At 40.5% G+C, this 22,433-nt stretch overlaps 2 protein-coding genes across 4 annotated transcripts; one reads left to right on the plus strand and one right to left on the minus strand.

Moving 5' to 3' along the window:
• Nucleotides 1–510: 510 nt before the first annotated feature.
• On the minus strand, nucleotides 511–2,596 carry tmem160 (transmembrane protein 160). Its single transcript, XM_077611862.1, has 4 exons — nucleotides 2,081–2,596; nucleotides 1,972–1,996; nucleotides 1,593–1,685; nucleotides 511–1,480 (listed from the first exon to the last, which is right to left on the minus strand). Exons 1-4 carry the CDS (start codon nucleotides 2,291–2,293, stop codon nucleotides 1,149–1,151), a joined length of 663 nt encoding a protein of 220 aa, XP_077467988.1. The 5' UTR covers nucleotides 2,294–2,596; the 3' UTR covers nucleotides 511–1,148.
• Nucleotides 2,263–14,631, plus strand: egln2 (egl-9 family hypoxia-inducible factor 2). Of its 3 annotated transcripts, XM_077611859.1 has the most exons (7): nucleotides 2,263–2,416; nucleotides 2,742–2,839; nucleotides 6,197–7,522; nucleotides 11,431–11,550; nucleotides 12,825–12,961; nucleotides 14,085–14,152; nucleotides 14,258–14,631. In XM_077611859.1, the coding sequence occupies exons 3-7, from the start codon at nucleotides 6,389–6,391 to the stop codon at nucleotides 14,308–14,310; spliced, it is 1,512 nt and encodes a 503-aa protein (XP_077467985.1). In that variant the 5' UTR covers nucleotides 2,263–2,416; nucleotides 2,742–2,839; nucleotides 6,197–6,388; the 3' UTR covers nucleotides 14,311–14,631. The 3 variants fall into 3 exon arrangements, with proteins under 3 accessions (XP_077467985.1, XP_077467987.1, XP_077467986.1); XM_077611861.1 differs by lacking the exons at nucleotides 2,263–2,416; nucleotides 2,742–2,839 and adding an exon at nucleotides 4,964–5,303; XM_077611860.1 differs by lacking the exons at nucleotides 2,263–2,416; nucleotides 2,742–2,839 and adding an exon at nucleotides 4,964–5,219.
• The last annotated feature ends 7,802 nt before the right edge of the window (nucleotides 14,632–22,433 follow it).

Genomic DNA, 22,433 nt, shown 5'->3' on the forward strand with positions numbered 1-22,433 from the left:
AACACTTTTTATGGAAGTCCGTGATCCATACGACTGGCATTTTCGTAAAATCGGTGAACACGTGTAGAAATTGAACTGGGGTGGTCTTTTTCCAGCCGAGCTGTAGAGGTCGGCGATGGACGCCGCTTGTCAGGGAACGCCGGGCGAGTTGCCCTTTAGATGCGCCCGGCCCGGCCTCGTCGGCCTCGCCGCATGTCAAACAGGCCCGTGCGCCGCCGATGAAGAGGAGGAGGGGCACGGTTCAGTTGTGTTTAACTTTTAAATTCCAGGAATTTGCATTTAACCTCTGCGTGAGTTGGAAAATTGAATGATTCGACCTTTGTTTGGGTTGTTTTAGCAGCCTTTAGGTGACCTTCTCGTTCCAGTGGTCCATAGTCTCTTGTAATTCCAAGACTGGCCAGCAGAAGGTGCTAAAGAGCGAAAACTAGGCTCAACTAAATTGTGTTTTATATATTTTGGAAACTTTGAAGAATTTTTGTTTTTGTTTTGTTTTCACCCAAAAAAAAGCAGTTTGACTCTCATGGTAAGGTTTATTTTCCTCTTTGATGGGTAAATTGATAAGAATGTACACCAACCAGTAAGAAATAGAAACAGTCCAGATGCCATACAACCTCTAAATTAGGAATAAAACTGTATTCCTTGTATTTAACTTAAGTTATATTAAGTTTACAACATGAAAGGTATTCTTTTTTGTAAAAAGCAGCAGGAGCGATACCAAAGTGCAAAGGGTGTTCCAAATTCAAATACTTTCTAAACAGTTGCTTATGTGTGCAAACACATCTCGCATATTTATTTACACCAATTTCAGTCTTTTTTTTTTTCAACTGCGTAGCAAAATATACATGCAATGGTTGAAAATGTTTCCACATGATTTATGTCTGCCTTTGAATAGGGTGTGTAAACATTTAATATCCACATGACATGCTTGTTTTCTTGCTGTTTTACTTACATTGGATGATATGAATATTTATGACAGTTTTTACCCATTCACCACAAATGATTTGCTTATTATTATTGTGTATTTGGAGAAGCGGCGGATAATCGGTATGAAACAGGGCCTGTATTTTTAAGTCCATACTTTGGTTTTGGCCCTTTTAACACATCACCCGCATTCAAACGTGCAGACTAGCACACACACCGGAAGACGTCTACTTGTCGATCCCTTTTTTGTCTCCGTCGTCGGGGTCGTGGTGCCTCCTGTCGTGCGGGGGTCCTCCTCGGTAACCTCTGTGCTCGCGCCTGTCGCGGCACTCCTGGCACTCTTCTCCCTCCTCGTCATCCTCGTGGATGATTTCCACTTCCAGGCGACCGATGTAGAGCGACACGGCGCACAGCCAGAAGAGGGCCACGCTGCCCACCACGGTCCCCTGGATCAGCACGGCGGGCACGGACAGCAGCATCAGCTTCCGTAGGGTCAAGAGGCTGCCCACGTAGGAGGCGGCGCCGAAGGAGACGCACGCGCCGCCCATGATGAAGAAGGCTGGAGGAAGGTAGGTGTAGATATTGTTGCATTTGACACTTTTTACCCATTTGTTTTGGTACTTATTTTGGAATTTGTATTGTGTTATCACTGAAAAAAAATCCACAGCTACCGTATGCCGCCTCCCGTCCCACTTCACTCTGGACGAAGGCGATGACACCGATTCCGGTTGCCAGGAGACCATTTCGGAACCACGATAGGAAGCCTGCAAAACCAAAACTCAAGTAAGTGACATGCCAATGGAGTATTCAAGCCAAACTCATTAAAATCTAATTTTAAAAAAGAACCAAGCTACCCCCCACATGCAAAAACCTTTAACCAAGTTTGAGTCATTATACTTTAAAGATGAATTGCCAAGATTGCCTTTAGTGACATGATTGTGCGGACAAAGCTTGCGGTTTCTTTATCTTTATCTACAGGACAATCTAGAATTAATCTGGCAGGTAACTGCGGGGGAGGTGCGTTCACGGTCCATTGGAAATTATTGTTACCTGTTTCGTGAGACTTCCTCAGAATCTGCAACGAGAGAAAAAAACACTTTTTTTAACTCATCAAAAACTAAATATGCTTGTTGAAATCAAAATCAGTGTACTCATGTACCAAAGCGTCCGCCTTGTCAAGGTCCGATAGCTGGTATTGCTGTGGCGGCTCTTGTGCCCGGTTCTTCCCCCACGGCCCCTTCTCGGTAAATTGCCGCCGTGTAGTGTCCGGCAACCCGCCGCCTTGAGGTCGCGGTAGCCTCGCGATGACACGAGAAAAATGTGACGCGGTCATGGGCAACTGCCGCCGCATGAATAAACGCAAGAAGGCCATCACATCGCTCGTGGGAAACGTCCAAGATCGAAAGCGTTGAATTGGAATATAAACAACCCGGACACTGACGCGAAACTCTGACGTAATCAATGTGCGACCGGCAAAGAGAAGACGCTAAACTGGGTGAGCAAAATGTACAGTGCTCGTTGTGGTCGCTAACAGAATACACGCGAGATAAAAACATATGTTGGTCGATAAAAGAAACACACGATGGCGCTAGTTAGTCAATCATCACATTAGATTTTTAAGATTAGAATTTTAGTGCAAATGACAATTCGTTCATTCATTTTCCGTGACGCTTCTCCTCACAAGTGCCACGCGGGGTGCTGGAGTATATCCCAGCTAGTAGGCGGGGGACACCCTGAATCAGTGGCCAGCCAATCGCAGGGCACACTCACACCTGTGGGCAATTTCGAGTGTTAAACCAGTCTACCATGCGTATTTTTAGGGTGTGGTAGGAAATCAGCGGACCTGGAGAACACCCACGCAAGCCCGGGGAGAAGAACATGCAAACCCACCTAGGATCGGACCCTCGACCCCAGAACTGTGAGTCTGCCGTGCTAACCACTTGTCCCAAAGCATTTTTTTTCCTGTCATACATGGTTGTTGCACGTGTGGGGAGTTTTCTAAAGGTCAAACATGGGAGTATAGTGTGTTGACAGTAGGGTATTTCCAAAGGCCAAAGCTTTGATGTGATTTACAACTGACCCTCTGCACGCCCTCATGCTTCCGTGCATAGTACAATGGGACAGCAGGTGTTTGTAAACATAACACATGTCAAACTTTTTTTTTACAAGCATTCTTTTGCATTTTAAAGCTAGTTTGGTTGCACCGACCGACAAATATAGGAGCCATAGTTTTCCTGAGTGCGCTTTTGAAACAGATTTTAAAAATAACAGCTTGCTGGGTATTACTTGGCCACCGAGATTTTTGTGCCATATGTCAAATGGGATGTTAACTCGTTTTAATTCATTTAAACAACTATCAAATTGTCAAACACATTAAGCTGGCAAGTACAAATGCTAGGGAAATGCAAAACTGCCATCAACTGATTTGTAGGACTAATCTGAATAGGTACATAACATTTTTGAGAATGCAGATGTAATATTCTGATTGTAGTTTTACATGCTTAAAGAATTCAAACACGTTTGTTGTCATACTGCTATGCATTTTTACGTGATAGAAGCAATATGTAATAATGCAGTGGCTTGCTGAAAAAAATTATATTCAGCCTATGATTATGTTGTTGTTCTTTTTAATTACCTTTAAAATATAGATAATACAGAAAAAGACATTGTGTTACTAACGAGATAAATCATGGTGATAAAATATATCGCTAAAAAGAATTGGCGTGCTAATTTCTGACATAGTGCAGCGACGATGCATTATTGGGCTTTTTTTTAGCTCTTTGGGAAACCAAAGTAATCAATCAAACATACAAAAAAAAAAACAGGCAGCCAGCCATCGCTTGGCCTTCCACTTCCTTCTCATTCTGGTGCTGTGAAGAGGAAAGGAGGAGGAGATGTATACGTGCAGAACGGCACTACTCCAAAGGGTTCAAGCCAGCTGCATTGGGAGCGCTGAACTTGCAGGGCAAAGACATTACCGTAATTCAGTAACTGGAACAAACCCAGTGAGAAAGTCCAGGAAAAAATGACGGTCAAAAAGGGAGGGGCCTCGCTGTTTGACTCGGGTAATCAAAGCTATCCGTATTTATTGTATTATTAAGCCTTGTCAAAACATGCATTGTCAGACAAAACAGGATGCCAGATGCCTTTGCGTGGCGAGTTATTTAATAATGCAGGTGTGGAAATGTGTATGCTTGCAAGCTGTTTTTTTTCTGTCTTACAATGGTTTGATGTCATGGCGATGTCCTTTTCCATTAGTACGACAGCTTTGATGGTACGCTAGTGACCATCTGCATCCTGGCCTGTTGGATCACCCGTGTGCATTACGGCCATCGTTTCATATTATTGAGTCACGTGATCTTATTCCGGAATATGTGACTCAATTTTGTGACATCCAGATAGCACTTACATGTTGTAAGAATACTCAATTTTATGAATTACAAGTCATAGATGTTCTTTTAACACTGTTGAAGATAAGCAGTAAAAGAAACTAATTCGAGAGGCTAGGCTAACTGTTAATTTGTTCACTATTTGTCAATTCTATGACTTATAAGTCGCATTTGTTGGGGTTTTGGGTGGATGGGTGCTGTCCGCGTGATTAGAAATGTGTTCGAGCTGAGTGGGGGTATTCTATTATGATTTTTTGGGTTAAATTTGTTTTGCAGTTTTTATTTGTATAGTTATTTTTTTCATTAAAATCGAAATTTGTACACTAGAACCTCCCTCTCAGTTGCATGCTAATATCATCAATTAAAAATCAACATATCAGGTCATTATAGTATAACTTATTCAAATATTTTTCTCATGCTATAAATATTAGTTCTTATAGCTAATCTATTGTTGTGTTTTGATTATGTAAACGTGACAGGTGTGGAAACAAAACGTCTGGTCAATAGATTAGTTGCTAACAAATGTTAGTATTGCTATCTTTAGTGGGCGTTCTTGTTAACCAATAGGGTGAGTGATTTCTGGTCACATGGCCCGCACTCGTTTAAGTGACAAGAGGGAGTGGACGTGGGAATTGGGGGAGGGATTTGGAAGACCACAGCACTTTACCGGGTCTACTCCAGTCGGACGAGAGTCACGTTAGGAACCGAGAGCGTCCCGGTTCATCCTCTCCGCGTCCAGGACGAGCCGACTCGCTTCTCTTTATCAAATGGCGTGCGTGTGCGTGTTTTTGATTGGACGCGGACGCTGCGTGGACTGGAGGATACAGTTCCGGAAATAACATGCGTACACGCAGCCCGTCACGTACGCTCGGGAGTGGATTGGATTTGCGTGGCCGTGGGCTCGATTCAGTAAGTGATCGTCACCAGCGCATCACTATTTGGAGTCCATTTCCGAAGCTCAAACAATGTTTTTTTTTAATAACTCCAGGAAAGGTGTGTAGAGAATGAATTTTGATGACCAAAAGTTATTGAACAGATAATGTTTACATCTGCAATTGTTACTATTTTTATAAATGCATTCCAATCGAACTAGACATTGACGTCAAGTGTTTTTGTACGTGAATTGTACTCGGAGATGACGCTGACATCGTCAGTTATGCCTAATTTTACCTTTTAAATCAGGGGTAGGAAACCTATGGCTCGGGAGCCACATGTGGCTCTTTTGATGGGTGCATATGGCTCTGAGCTAAAATATGGAAACCGGTGGTGAGAGAGCCGAGTCACGTCCGCACTGTGGCATTGATTTATTTTTTTTCATTAGTCTTCTGCATCTATTCTCTCATTAATACTCATGGAACTCATTGATATTCATTGATTAGCAACAGCATATTGTTGTCAAAAGAATTTGAAGACTTTTTGCACTTTAAAAGTGGTAAAATGACTAAAAAAATGTGCACATTAACATGTATTTTGACTTTTAAATTGTGAGTATGGCTCTGAAGGAATAACATTTGAATATATGTATTGTTTATGGCTCTCTCTTTCAAAAAGGTTCCTGACCCCTGTTTTAAATGGACCATCACGATTTTGTAGAAGTCTTCACCAGACCGTTATGATTTTGACGAGACAATTAGGATTTTTTTAAAGTCTTTAGGACGATTTTGTACTAGTCTTTGTGAAATGTATGCTATCATTTCAGTGGCAGGTGGATTAAAAGTGCTTTATGACTCCTTGTGTGGTGAGAAATGCGTATATTAGGGTTTGATTTGGGTAGAAAATAGCTATAAAAACGTTAACTTTAACAAGGCATGTATCGACGGCTCAATAACGAGTCACCCGTGGCTTGCTATTAATAGGCCTAACGTGTTTCAATTTACTCTTCGCAGACACTCGACACCGCCAAGAAACGTTTCTGTGAATAATGGGCAGAGGCGCTCACTTCCGTTCGGGGTGACGGATGACGGAAAAGCTGGAAAAAGCACACTCGGACATGAAGTGGGCGCATCCGATCCTCTCCGTTTTCCAAGCCGGCGGCTCAGCTAGAAGATGAAGGGCGAACGTGGGCATGAAGCGGTGAAATGGAGACTTTGGGAGACCTTCTGCAGCCAAGTTCTGCCTCCTGCGTATCGCTAGCCGAAAGGAGGATCGGCAGTCGCCAGATCGGACGTACGTTAGACGACGTCACGGGCACGCACCGGTTAGACAACATGGGAATCAACGGCGTGCCGGTAGGGGGTCCGACCGCCGCCGAGTTCCTGGCGAGTTTAGCCTCCCAAAGCAACCCCCGCGGACTGGCCACCCCGACTAAGCAATGCAGAACCGGCATGCCACTCTACAATGGCGGTTTAGCCTCTTTGTCTATGGAAGGAACCCCCGCCAGCGCTTTAGCCCACACCCCAATGAAGGGGAACACTGCGACCCCCGTGTGCCCTCGCGCTAGCAGGGAAAATCTGGACGCTACCATGACCAGGACACCCGGGAATGACCTGAGAGCTAAACGACAACAACAAAACAGGAGAGTAGAGGAGAACCCTGACTTTGGTTCTGAGACTTTAATCCATTCAGCAGGGTTGGGGGATTCTGTGGACGCCATTTTTACCTCTGACTTGAAGCGAAGAAGATTGGCTGATGATAGCATTGGTCATCTGGTTTCAGGCGCCAGGCAGAATGCCCATTGCAGTAGGAGATGGGAATGTGACCCTCTAGTTGACTCTTTCAACCCCCAAACAGTATTCAGGCCTACGGTTCTCCCACCCCAAATGATTCGGCACGACATATATCAGGCGGTTAGCCCCGCCACGTCGTACGCTAACGGTCCGACCTCGCCCCCGGAGACCGACGAGACCCCGACACTCCCGCCGTCGGACGAATCCGTCTGGTCAGCGGAGCGCGTGGCGATCCGGTACATCGTCCCCTGCATGAAGTACTACGGGATATGCGTCAAGGACAATTTCCTCGGTCCTTCGTTGGGCGAACGAGTCTTGGACGAAGTCGAAGTCTTGAACCAGAGTGGGAAATTCCGGGGTGGGCAGCTGGTAAGCCAGAGGGGGATTCCCTCCCGGAGGATCCGCGGCGACCAGATTGCCTGGGTGGAAGGGCACGAGCAAGGGTGCCGAAACATCGGGACGCTGATGTCTTACATCGACGATGCCATCGTGCACAGCGCCGCCAACGGGCAACTGGGGGACTGTGTCATCAATGGACGGACTAAGGTGAGTCGGCACTTTTTTGTCCATTTAGAGTTGGAATGTCGGTGGTGTATTTTCTTCCCTGTACGCGGGTGAAATTCAGATGATGTAGTGGGCCCAGTTTTCTTCCCTTTCTGGCATAATGCCTCCATTCAGGCCTGCCCCAACTCTTGCCCTCATCATGCTGGCACCCAGAGGTAGAAAAATGCTTGTATCGTCTGCAAATCATTCCTATCTGGGACTTTGAAGGCGACCGTCTCACTACTTGGGTTTAAATATTCCAGCGTAGTACAGTAATACCTCGCCATTTTGCGTTTCAACTTTCGCGGCTTTACTACATCGTGGATTTTTTTCTGGGATTTTTTTTCTTCATAATAGTTCATAAAAATGTAAAAATCCACATTGAAACCCGTAACCAGTAGGACTCCGCACTGAAGATTTTTTTTTTAATAGGGGTGACCCTACTTCGCAGATTTTCATTTTTCGCGGGGGGGTCCGACCCGCCCATTAGCTGCGATAATCGAGATTACTGTACTGCACTCTTTCACGTTAGGACCAATTACTGGATGCCAATGTGACTCTGGACAGTAATACCTTGACATATGAGTGTCCCAACATAAGAGAAATTTAAGGTACGAGGAAAATTCCGAGCAAATTTTTAGTCTAAAATAAATAGTGTCCCTTACTTTTTGAATTCATATCATTGCCTGGTTTACATGAACTACAGATTTTATAATAGCATTCATTCTTTTGATATAATGGTACTTGTTGCAAGCCATGAAGGAAATCCACCAACCATCATTTTGTTATTGAGACCCGTGTTTCGGACAATCTTTGCTGGTACTCCACAACCTGGTTCACCCGATTAGACCAGTTAAGGCAGGCTCCGTGTTTTGCCATTTACACAAGACCAAGGCCATGTTTAGACAAATCCGGACTCTCGCCCACGACCTTTGCAACTCAAGTCCTGCGCTGTTTTTAGGTTTACACCGCTCTTGGGCGTACTCAAGCCGATGGTTCGATCCCAGGTCAGTCCACACAGTGTGGAGTTTGCATGTGGACTTGCGTGTTTTTTTTTCCAGGTACTCCGCTTTCCTCCCACACCCCAAAAACATGCATGCTGAGCTAATAGTACGCTAAATATTGCCTTGGGTGATTGGTTTTCTATCTCCTTGTGCCCTTCGATTGGCTGGCCACTGATTCAGGGCGACCCTTGTGAGGATCAGCGGTTCAGAAAATGAACAAATGAGAGTTTAGACGGATAAAAGAGCACAGTATTTCTCTTCCAATACCTTTTTTTTTAAGTCTCATCCTAATTGGTCAGAGTTGTTTGTGGTTACAGTAATACCTCGAATTTCGCAGCTTCACTACATCGCAGATTTTTATTGAAGTTTTTTTTTTTTTATAGTTCATAAAAATATGAAAATCCACGGTGATACTCGAAAGCGGAAGCCACTCCCCTGTCCTCCGCTTGCTACTAGGTCTCAGCACTGAAGTAAAAAAAAAAAATATATATATATATATATATATACATACATACATATATGTGTATACGTGCATACGTGCATACGTGCCTACGTGTGTATATATATATATATATATATATATATATATATATATATATATATATATATATATATATATATATATATATATATATATATATATATATATATATATATATATATATATATATATATATATATATATATATATATAAAATAGGGGTGACCCTACTTCGCGTTTTTTCGTTTATCGCAGCCATGTCTGGTCTACATTAACCGCGATAATCGAGGGATTACTGTACTCTGCTGTTACTCAACCAGATCAGGCCGCTTTTGCCATAGCTGGAAATATTACCAGGGGTTTCCTAGGTAACAACCCCATACAGAGTAGAGCTCTGTGTTGTCTGAAAGATATGCAAAAAAACATTAGCAGCAGAGCTTTCTACCAATCCGCCCCCATTCTTGTTCATCGACGTTCTTGTTATGCTCCGTTTTTTTTGGATGAAGTTCAGGTTCCACGTAACGTCATCAGTTCTGTCGCCTATTTAGTCGTCGGGGAGCGATGCAGCAGAATCTCATCAGCCATTTTCAGAGGGTCTGCCGCTGCAGCATCGTGTCCTCGAATGCCCTTCCAATGCTCGCTAGTGCCCCCATTTGGACCAAAGCCGGGAATAGCAACGCTTAAAACTGTTATACAACTTGCAGGTGCAGATGTCGTTTTATTTTGAGGCGTCGGGCTTTGCAGATGGTGGAGATTACAACTATGTGATTGGAGGCCAAGTCAATAAATCATTGTTCAATGTTCATGAAAGCTTGATATTCAGAAAATCGGGTAAAACGGGAGCCGTATCTTATCTCGACTCGTCATAAACTAAATAACGTCATTGGATCCGTACTTATTTTGCTTGAATAGCTGAATCTGTTATGTCATTTAGGCATGAGAGCGACTTGTCATAATTGGGTACTCGTGGTGTTTCGTTTTTTTGTTTTTTTTTCTCCCCGGGCCCACTACAGCACGTGTCAAAGTGGCGGCCCGGGGGCCAAATCTGGCCCGCCGCATCATTTTGTGTGGCCCGGGAAAGTAAATCATGAGTGGCGACTTTCTGTAGATCTATATTAAATGTCCTGATTTTCCCCCTTTTTAATCAATAGTTGTCATTTTTTTAATCCATTTTTTTCTGTGTTTTTAGTTCAGAAAATCATTTTGTCAAATCTAAAAATATATTTAAAAAAGCTAAAATAAACATTGTTTTAGATCTAAAAGTCATTTAGGCATGAGAGTGACTTGTCATAATTGGGTACTGGAGGTGTTTCATTTTTTGTGTCAAAGTGGCGGCCCGGGGGCCAAATCTGGCCCGCCTCATCATTTTGTGCGGCCCGGGAAAGTAAATCATGAGTGCCAACTTTCTGTTTTAGGATCAAATTCAAATGAAAAATATAGATGTCTATTAAATTTCCTGATTTTCCCCCTTTTCAAATCAATAATTGTCATTTTGAATCCATTTTTTCTGTGTTTTTAGTTCAAAAATCATTTTGTAAAATCTAAAAATATATTTTAAAAAAAGCTAAAATAAACATTGTTTTGTATCTATAAAAACTGATTTTTCAGGGCTTTTAATCCAGTTCTTTTAATCCATTTATAAAAATGTATATCTAAATATTATATCTAAAATGGTCCAACCCACGTGAAATGAAGATGACGTTAAAGCGGCCCGCGAACCAACCCGAGTCTGACACCTTTGCACTACGGTTTTGACATTAACGCCCTCGTCCGTCGGGGCACGTGCGGCTGTCTGCCAATTAGACCTTAATTTACCGCGGGCGCTGATCTGAGCCGAGATGGGCCGCGAACCGAGGAGCGCCGATAGAATCGCGGCATGCTGTGTCACGCCGCGTGACGCTTGTTTGCGTACACTTGTACACTGCGAGATTAGACTTCTTCCGAGTGACTTGAGCGCAAGCGGAAAATACTCGATTCGTCTATTAGCAAAGATGCCAAACGGACCACGTCCGTGCCAACTAAATCTTTGGACATAAAAAGGGTAACTTGATGGCGCTAGACGTCCAAATCCATTTTGACTGTTAACATGTCCCCTGTCATTTGTTAGAAGCGATGGACCTCCGGGACAAGTGTCACAGTAGCGATGGAGAATCTTGTCTTTGATTTCCTCAGGGTGTCAACATTTGTTGGAACACATCCTTTGCTGATGTCAAGCAAGTGGAATCGATACCGCGGCCGCCAGGAATATCTTAGTCGTGACTGATGCGCGTCTGTGACTTATAGTCCCCAAAAATACGGTGTTTTGTGGTCTGTATGGTTGGCTGTATGGAAAATAATACAAATGAACAATAAATGAAAAGCTCATTTGCTCTCAAATAATTATGCTGAACAAACAAAAGTAATTTTCCTGCTTTCTTCCTTCATAGGCCATGGTTGCGTGTTACCCAGGCGAAGGCACGGGATACGTCCGCCACGTGGATAACCCGAACGGTGATGGACGTTGCATCACATGCATATATTATCTTAACAAGGGCTGGAATGTTAAGGTACGACGCACCATTTGCAGTGAATAGGAAATCAAAACCTGCATTATTGATATGGCAATCTGAATTTTAGTGTTGACAGTTGTGTGCTTTTAAATATTTTTTTTTTAATCTGAAATGGTTAACTGTCAAATCTAGATAGAATTAAATGCCCTCTGATAGTATATAAACAATACTCATCAATCATTTTAGCTAGCATGCTAGTCTATAAACAGGCTTGCCCAAAATAATGTCCAATACAGACGCTCCCCTACTTACGAACGAGTTAGGTTCTGAGCGATTGTTCATAAGTTGAATTTGTTCGTAAGTTGATTCAGTGCTATATTTTGTATTATAATTTATGTTTAAGGCCTAAATAAGTATATTGAAGGTTTATATAAGTGCATTTGTATGTTTAAGGCTTGTATAAGTAACACGCATTGGATTGTACTGAAAAAAACATTTAATTAAATGGAGAGAATACATACAGTACTGTATACATACATTAGAGAGAGAGAGAGAGAGAGATTTACTAGAAACTGGCCGAAAGAAGTTATCTAATGACGATTGCACAATTTTCTTCTTTTTTCATCATAAATGTTGCGGTAGCACTGTATGGCATCATTCAATTGATTTGCAAATTGTGTGCAACGTTCAATATTTGGGTCCTGCTGCTCGATTTTTATGTTTATAAATGGTACTGACGGTCGAACGATTCAAGTTGTATTCCCGTGCAACGCTCACCACTCTCACGCGCATCAAGCTTCGTTATTATTGCCACTCGTTTCAAATGAAATGGCTTGCCTCTTCCTTGCACTACCACCCTCTCTAGAAGCCTTTCGCTTTTCACCAACCATATTGAATAATGGATGCACGAGATATTTAATGATAAAAATGAAAAAGGTTCTTTGCGCACTGGAGATACGTTCACGCACTTCCACACTGCAACGAACTGGGCAGAGGAAGGTGGATGCTGGGTGAGCTGAGCTCTCACAGCGCCAGGCTTCGTCGGTATTAGCGGCGGAAAGAAGCACTACTCGGGGGGGAAAAAAATACAAAATCGAACTTACGAACATTTTTCGACATAAACGCAATTTGCAGACATGTTCGTATGTACTGTTGTTCGTAACTCGAATGTTCGTAAGTAGGGGAGTGTCTGTATTACAGCTTTGACTGCTCATAGGCACCAAAAAAGAAGGCAATCCCAAAAGCAGTTAACAAAAAAACCAATAACAACGCGCAAATGTGGCTTATTCGTGTCAACTGTTAATTCTAAACTATGGGATATTTTATGACAGACACAAGGAGGGGTGCTGCAGATCTTCCCCATTGGCAAAAATGTGGTGGCCAACATCGAACCCCTGTTCGACCGACTGCTCATCTTCTGGTCCGACCGCCGCAACCCGCACGAAGTCAAGCCGGCCCACGCCACTCGGTGAGTTTCCACATAGATTTTTGCTTTGCCACTCGGTGAGTTTCCACATAGATTTTTGCTTTGCCACTCCGTGAGTTTCCACATAGATTTTTTTGCTTGACGTCCCTCAACGCCATCTATTCTGGCGGTGGGCTCTTAGTCAGGAAGTATGCATTTCCTGAACGTCGTAGGGGGGCCGGGGCACGCTGGCGGGCCGGAAGGTTCAATTGCGGGGCTCGTGCTGGCGAGGCACACACACACGAGAGGCAGTTTTATTTTCAGGCCTTTGGCTTTGCAGATAGATAGTGGAGATTACAATAATGTGATTGGAGGCCAAGTGAATAAATCTTTGTTCAGTGTTCATGACAGCTTGATATTCAGAAAACGGGGAAAAATGGGAGCCGTATATTATCTCGACTCGTCATAAACTAAATAACGTCATTTGATCCATACTTATTTTGCTTGAATAGCTGAATCTGTTATGTCATTTAGGCATGAGAGCGACTTGTCATAATTGGGTACTCGTGGTGTTTCATTTTTTTTGTTTTTTTTTCTCCCCGGGCCCACTACAGCACGTGTCAAAGTGGCGGCCCGGGGGCCAAATCTGGCCCACCGCATCATTTTGTGTGGCCCGGGAAAGTAAATGATGAGTGCCGACTTTCTGTTTTAGGATCAAATTCAAATGAAGAGTATAGATGTATATTAAATTTCCTGATTTTCCCAATTGTTAATCAAAAATTGTCATTTTTTAATCCATTTTTTCTGTTTTTAGTTCAAAAATCATTTTGTAAAATCTAAAAATATATTTAATAAAGGTTAAAATAAACATTGTTTTAGATCTATAAAAAAACTGATATTCAGGGTTTTTAATCCATTTATAAAAAAAAAAAATCTAAATATTATATCTAAAATGGTCCGGCCCACGTGAAATCAAGTTGACGTTAAAGCGGCCCGCGGCCCAGAAATAAACAAGGCAGCCCCCTCGGGAGGGAGGAGAGACGGTGGACTTCATCTTAAACATTTCATGTCCAACTCCATTCATTCCAAGAGCCTTTTATTCCCCCATTTGAAAAGTGAACAAGGAGAAGAATTCCCATTCAACAAGGACCAGACATGATGATTTTTTTCCCTCTTTATCTTCCAGCTATGCTATCACAGTGTGGTACTTTGATGCCAAAGAAAGGGCAGAAGCCAAAGAGAAGTACAGGCTAGGTGAGCTTAAAAAAAAGAAAGCTGACACTGTTAATCATTAGCATTAGTCAGTTTGGCTATTTTGTGACACCTTGTACTTGCTTTCTCTGCTCCCCGCGTCCATAGCAACGGGACAGAAAGGCGTTCAAGTGCCCGTGAGTCACAACGGCAGGACATGAATCCCGATAATCACCGGAGAGCCGGCAGGAAAGCACCGTGTGCCTTCTCGGGGCTCTTAATGGCCGCCATAAAAGGAGTTCAACTCTGGTTCACCTGTGCGGAACCGAGGGCCGGCCGGCCGGCGCCGCTCTGGTAAAGGTCAGCCCGGGGTCAACCCCTCGTAAAAAAAAAAAAGGCACGTCCTTTCCTCTTCTTTAGACATCTCGCTAAGTCCTCAATGAGGACGACCAACTGGAAAATAAAATCAAACGGAGATGCGCAAATAATCAGAAGGACTTTTTTGGTCCGAAACGGACGTAACGGAGGAGAACTACTGATGACAAGATGCTACTTGTTTACTCAGTACTTAGCATCCACGCTAAGGTGAGCTAGCCACTGAAGATGGCGGAATAGGAAGATGCATACCAAGTTGACTCCAGTTGGAATTCAAAAAAGAAAACCGCAAATAATCTCTTATGAGCAGACGTGTCCTAAAATACGGGAGCTGTATTTACACTGCTCAGGCAACAAAAAAAGTGAAGAATTATTAGAAAACATTGAAGATGTCCTTTAGAATTGCGCACGTTTTCAGGGTAAAAACGGCTTTAGAGGCTAGTTAATCACACACACAAAAATATGAACAATTTTGCGCTCAACCGTCATTATTTACCGATATGAAAACTCAGTAATGCGCTGCATTATTGGTTAAATGCAAATGACTTGTGTGTATATATATATATATATATATATATATATATATATATATATATATATATATATATATATATATATATATATATATATATATATATATATATATATATATATATATATATATATATATATATATATATATATATATAATGTACAAAAAAATGTTTTTCAATATTACCAAATAGCAACCAAATGAACAATAATCTAAACTAGCCTTTTTTGTGGTTTGAATGCTAACTTTGTGCATTAGCAAAAAGCTAATTATTACAAAAGTAAATTATTATCAGGACACATGTTTTATGTGGAGATAATACAATACCAAGCACAAGGTTGAGCCTCCAACACACAAACACACGGAAAAAGTATGTGAACTGCTATTGTGTATGTTTATGTAACCTTTTTAAAGGGTATTTGCACATATATAATACAGTGGCACCTCGACATACGATCTTAATCCGTTCCAGGACTGAGATCGTATGACGAGGTACCACTGTAAATAGATCTACTGTCTTTATGATGGTTACAGTTGTTAGCATTAACCTGCTTCAAAGGGTTAATTCACAACAAAATGAAAACGCACTTTATTGAGTGAATGGAATGAGCCCATACACGCACATCATTTTACAATTTTAGTGTTGATCTCAATAACATTGACAGTTTCAAGTTTGCCTCAAAGTGAAAAGGGGTTTAGATAAATATAATGTGATTATATAATATTTGACATGCCAAATGATGTTTAGTACCTAAAAACAAAAGTCAATACTATTGATTTAAAAAAAAAAAAGTTGTGTGCGTGTATGGGCAACATTTAGTCCAGGAAAAAAAAATGCAAAAGGAATCATTCTTAACTGGCTGTGATAACTGAAAAAAAAATGGCAATAATGCTTGTTTTTTATGCTTAGTAACAATCAAACCATTTGTGTAATTCTAAAAGTGAATAATGGAGAATATGATAATAAAATGCAGTTTAGTAATGTCTTAATTATGTGGATTAAGTGTATTTTTTTGCATAATAGATTTACAACAATGGTTACCAAGCAGCACATAGTTTTCACATAAGATTTTGTAGAATGCTTTTTTGCTTAAAAAAAGAAGAAATTAAATATTTGTTATTTGGGTTACGATAGATTTTGGATTATGATTTTTAATGGAAAGGAAAAAGCGCTCTTTTTTTTTTTTTTTTTTTTTTTTTTTTTACCAGGGAGGCTTTCAATAGTTTTCAATTCCTACAAAGAGAAGTTGTGCCACCTCCTGGGCATTATTGGAAACTATTCTGCGTTATTCTGGGCCTTTCATCGAGCTCGCCCTTGTGTTTTTTTTTTGCTCCATAAAGTTATAATAAAACTGCACTGCCACAATGGACCGCTAGAGGTAAACATAATACCTAAAGTGCGTTTATACTCTGTACAGTTTAGTGTGAGGTGGTCTTGTCTAGTATAGTAAGTTTATAATGGACTTATCTTGTTTTTAACTATTTAATCGAGTAACCTAAATCAATGTTTCGTCAAAAAGTTGGATTTTGTTAAGGTTGGTCCGTTCAAGATGTGCATTTTCATTCCAACAATGACGCAAGACTTGGAACAGGTTTTGTTACTTGCATTGTTTTTTTTTTGCGCTTATAATTGTCAATGTACGTGTATGGAATCATGATGTAGACTGGTTCTCATGCCTTTTTGTTGCTAAAATTAGGCGTGCTGTTATAGAATATGACTCTGTTTTCATTCAAGGAAAATGATGTGCAAGATTTCTTGCAATATGGATTTTTTTCTTTTTATTTTGGAATCAGAATGAAAAGAAATTTTGAGGATTTTTTTTCAAACAAATTTATTGGTAAAATGATTTTTAGGTGACACTGATAGCTAATTAAGTCTGATAGTTGGATTTTTTTCCCCCTCTGTCAGCAGGTTTTGTTTTCAACGGTTTTGATTCGTTTGAATTATTAGACGGAAGGTACTGAATTTAAAAATTGATAATTTCACTTTGACGGAGTTTCTCTTCTTCTTTCTCTGAAATCCTTGCTTTTCTCCGTTAACTGCAGCCTGGTGTCTTCTCGTTCGTACATTTGCCTCGCAATTCGGATTCTGGGTTCGATACTCTAGTTCACATGTGTCAAAGTGGTGGCCCGGGGGCCAAATCTGGCCCGCCGCATCATTTTGTGTGGCCCGGGAAAGTAAATGATGAGTTACGACTTTCTGTTTTAGCATCAAATTAAAATGAAGAGTATAGATATGTTAAATTTCCTGATTTTCCCCCTTTTAAATCAATAATTGTCTTTTTTTAATCCATTTTTTCTGTGTTTTTAGGTAAAAAATAATTTTGTAAAATCTAAAAATATATTTATAAAAAGCTAAAATAAACATTGTTTTAGATCTATTAAAAACTGAATATTCAGGGCTTTAAATCCATTTATAAAAAAATCTAAATATTATATCTAAAATGGTCCGGCCCACATGAAATGGAGTTGACGTTAACGCGGCCCGCGAACCAAGTCTGACACCCTTGCTCTAGTTTGTATGTTCAAGTTGCGTCCCTCCATTTAAAAACAAAAAGATTTTACTTTTTATAGGTTGTGAATATTGTTAGTTACTTGCTCCTTGCATATAGATACATTCTAATACCGATTTTTTTTTCTTGGATATCAATACAATGTGCAATGGCTCATTGTTTTGTGATGAGTTGAATGATTTTCTCACATGTAGCTCAATATTCTTGCAGAATTAAAAAAAAAAGACACGCATGTCAACCGAACTGTGATGATGATTAACAACGCATGGCGAAGCAGGCGTTTCGGATCAGTGTGTGTTTCTGTGTGTGTGTGTGTGTGTGTGTGTATTCAGACAGTTCTCACGCAACGGCTCGTCTGAACACCTATCCCACGGCCGCATCAAACTCAGGGGTCAGGCTTAGATAGTCTGACCCCTCTGTCTGACCAGGGCCCCCCACGAATGCCAACCTAACCCCCCGACAATCCCTGCCGGATTACTTCAGGTCTTGTTGGAAATGTATGAAAAAGGCTATGTTAAACAATTTCTTTGCCATTTTATCTGGCACAAATGGGGGGGAATGCATTTTTTATTTTTCTTTCTGCTTGAACATATATATATATATATATATATATATATATATATATATATATATATATATATATATATATATATATATATATATATATATATATATATATATATATATATATATATATATATATATATATATATATATATATATATATATATATATATATATATATATAATGTACAAAAATTTGTTTTCAATATTACCAAATAGCAACCAAATGAACAATAATCCAAACTAGCCTTTTTGTGGTTTGAATGCTAACTTTGTGCATTAGCTAGCGGGTGGAAATGCTAATTATTACAAATGAACAATAATCCAAACTAGCCTTTTTGTGGTTTGAATGCTAACTTTGTGCATTAGCTAGCGGGTGGAAATGCTAATTATTACAAATGAACAATAATCCAAACTAGCCTTTTTGTGGTTTGAATGCTAACTTTGTGCATTAGCTAGCGGGTGGAAATGCTAATTATTACAAATGAACAATAATCCAAACTAGCCTTTTTGTGGTTTGAATGCTAACTTTGTGCATTAGCTAGCGGGTGGAAATGCTAATTATTACAAAAGTAAATTATTATCAGGACACATGTTTTATGTGGAAATAATACAATACCAAACACAAGGTTGGGCCTCCAACACACACACACACACGGAAACAGTATGTGAACTGCTATTATGTGTATGTTTATGTAACCTTTTTAAAGGGTATTTGCAAATATGTAATAAATAGATCTACTGCCTTTATGATGGTAATAAATAGATCTGCTGTCTTTATGATGGTTACCGTGTTACTGCTTTGTTGAAATCACTCTTTGGATGTGATGTTGCGACGGCTCAATTCTAATTGGGTTGGACAAAAAACATTGGAAAATTGCACTTTTTTGAGTTTTTCTGATAAGGGACAGCATATATCAATGAACATATTCATATTCATGTTAAGGAACATATGTAAATATGTAGGATTGTAGCCTTGGGCTAATTTCCGTCTTTTGTCCCATGTGTAGTTTATCATAGATAAACAATGACACACACTAGACACACAATTTTACATAGCATCGTGATGGCGATTTTGTTGGTCTAACAGCCAGGCTTTAAAATGATTGGCCAAGAGGTTCAAAGATGAATGTTAATTGGTATTGAGTTCCAGGTACGAAGAGAGAAGCTGCTTTGGCTAATTTAGCATTCTTTTTGAAGGGAAATACACAGTCACCTCTAGAGCCAGCCTTTGTTAATGTGTTGGAATTTTTTCCTACAAAATCTTGCAGTGGAGGAGGGGCTTTGTGTTGGAAGATTTTGTAAACTAAGGTGGCATCTGCATATTTAAAAGTATTGTTCCAGTTCAGCCGTTTGTGTTTTTTAAATATCTGACAGTGGTGGTGCGTATTTGGCTTTCTGTCCAATACCTTCAAAGCTTGTGTATTAATGCTATCAACTGATTTTAGTGTTTTTTTGTAGGCCGATGACCAACTAGTTAAGCAGTAAGTCATGTGTGATATGATCATTTTGTCAAAATATAATTTTGTTGACTCTGGTGTTAATTTTTTTCGAAAACCTGGGTCAGCAAAAATGATATTTTCCCCAATTACTACATTTTCTGGGTATCGGATTGGCACATTCTCTAAATCAGGCAACCTAGTTGGTATGGTGTCCTTTCAGTTCCTTTTTCTTGGTTTGGTTGGGTTCTTGGAAAGGACTTTCATTTTGTATCAATATTCGGAGAAAGTAATTATTATCATTTTCATTTTCATAGAGATTTTCTAAGCAATCTGCACTGGCCACCAATTCTGAAGCGACAACGTCAATCAATCCCGTTGTTTTAGGCTTGTACGGCTAATAATTTCATTCATTCTTTCATTTTCTGAACCACTTTATCCTCGCAAGGGTCGCAGGGGGTGCCGGAGCCTATCCCAGCTGCCTTTGGCCACAAGACAGGGTCCACCAGCCAATCGCAGGGCCAATCACACTCATACCTAAGGCCAATTTAGCATCCAATTAGCCTAGCATACATGTTTTTGGACTGTGGGAGGAAACTGGTGTACTCGTAGAAAACCCACGCAGGCCCGGGGAGAACATGCAATCTCCACAAAGGGGGGGGTAGTGACCTGGATTCGAACCCAGGACCCCAGAACTGTGAGGCCAACGCGCTAACCACTCCTCCACCGGACTGCCCGGGTAATAATTTGCTTCTCCAAGTGTGTTCATGCTCCCAAGTTCACATTCTTTCGTCTAATTATAACTTTTTTTCCCCCCTTCGCATGGTGTCATCGTCAGTTTCAGAGTTAGCAGCCTTTTTTTTTGAGAAAGTACTACAAAGTAAAAACATCGTCTTTTCAATGTCGGAACTAAATTTTTGGAATTTGGCGACGAGGTACACGCTACATCTGTTTCTCCCTGTGTGCTTTTTTTTTGTGTTCCCTTCGTTCGTCTTCTCCCAAATGGAGGGTCAGTGAGTGCGAGTTTCCAAATGAGAGGCGCTCTTGTCGTTGTAAAAACGTGTCGTGGAAAAGGAGGCGTGGCAAGAAGGGCGTGCGCTCCTCGGCGAATCGGCGCCGAGGAGCCTCGCGGTTGTGTAATGGCTCGACGCGGCCTGCGGGCGAGTATTTTTGTGCTGTGTTTTGGGTCTCAAGTGGACAGGTAGCGTGTCCTACACGGGCGGGCGGGCCCGTCCTTCTTGTTGTTGAACCTATTTTGGTGAGCTAGCTTAGCATGTCGGAAGGTGTAGTCATTCCAAAATGAAGGATCGTTTGGATACAATTAACAATCACTGACCAGATGAAATAATTATGAGGTTGGCAAATTGTCTCAAGGAAAGTATTTTTAAATAAAACATGGCCATTTGATGGGAAAGCAGCTTTACCGCACAAGTTTTCATTAAGTTAACTTTTACGGATTCGGAGCAGCGTATTTTTGGGGTAGACAATTTCCTTTGGTATTATGTGCAATCTTCATAGATTTAGTGGAAGGGATCAATTTTAATAACTGCGGCAGTTAGAAAATGGCAAATTTCCAGCCGTGTATTTTTTTTAGATTAGATTTAGATAACTTTATTCATCCCGTATTTGGGAAATTTTACTTTCACAGTAGCAAGAGGGTGAGAATACAGACACAGCAAAATACATTTTAGACATAAATAAATGGGTAATAAATAAGTTAATACAAAAGTTAATACAAAAGTTAATACAAAAGTTAATACAAAAGTTAATACAAAAGTTAATAAAAAGTTAATAAATAAGCTTATAAATAAGTTTATAAATAAGTTTATAAATAAGTTAATAAATAAGTTAATAAACACGTTAATAAACAAGTTAATAAATAAGCGTGTTGCTGAAATATATATACACATATATACACATAAATATACATAAATACACACAGATGCACATGTACATTGCCCTATCAGACTAAAAGTTGGCCTCATAATTGCGTTGTTGTTGTTGTTGTTTTTTCCAGCTACTGTAGAAAAGGGGCCTAATAAGGTGTGTTTTATGAACACTTTCCAAATATTAATCAGTATGTACACATACACACCCACTTTACCATGCGGTGCAGGAGATATCAAGTCAATGTGCCCTTGAGTTTCATTATTACAAGCCTAATGACGTATCTGTGCGTCCGTAAAAGAACTTTTTTCAAGATTTTAGATGATTGCTTGAGGTCAAAGGTCAAACAAACGAGCAAATTCACCTTTTTCATGAATTGCTCTCATCATGAATTAGACACACTTCTTTGCGCACAGTAGTAATAATAATAATTATAGCAACACAACCGGGCAGTATTTGTGTAATATCCCCAATATTTTCTTCCATTTCTTGTGACAGGTTAGGACAAAAGATTGCTAGGTACTGGTGTCATGTGACAGGGTGTGTTTGGACCAGCCCGTATTAAGATAACAGTGCGGTTCTTCGGTTAGCTGTATTGCTATGCAAACAAAGTGGGGTGTTTGTGGATAGGTAAGCCATTGTCTGGATGACCTGAACAGCGTTTGCTAGCAAAGATATTTGGTCAGGCCGAATTTTTGTGCTTTTACCATGACAATAAAGGTCAAAATTCGATTCCATTCGGTGATGGGATGTGTTTTTCGATGCGGCCCTGTTTTATGTTCCTTCAGAATGAATGAGAAACAGACTTAAGTGGCAAGTTCAACTTGGCATGAACATTTATAATATGTTACTAATAAGTGTGGAGCGCTGGGTGGGTCTTGGAGCAAAAAGGGACCAAGAGAAGGCTTGTGAAAAGCAACGGCTGGCAAACACATGATGTGCTTTAAGTTCTTTGTATGTAGTGTTTGTTTATTGGGATGGAAATGGAGAATAGCCCTAGTGCAAGGGTGTCAGACTCGGGTTGGTTCGCCGGC

The sequence above is a fragment of the Stigmatopora argus genome, chromosome 10 (genome assembly GCF_051989625.1).
Source record: "Stigmatopora argus isolate UIUO_Sarg chromosome 10, RoL_Sarg_1.0, whole genome shotgun sequence".
Lineage (NCBI taxonomy): Eukaryota > Metazoa > Chordata > Actinopteri > Syngnathiformes > Syngnathidae > Stigmatopora > Stigmatopora argus.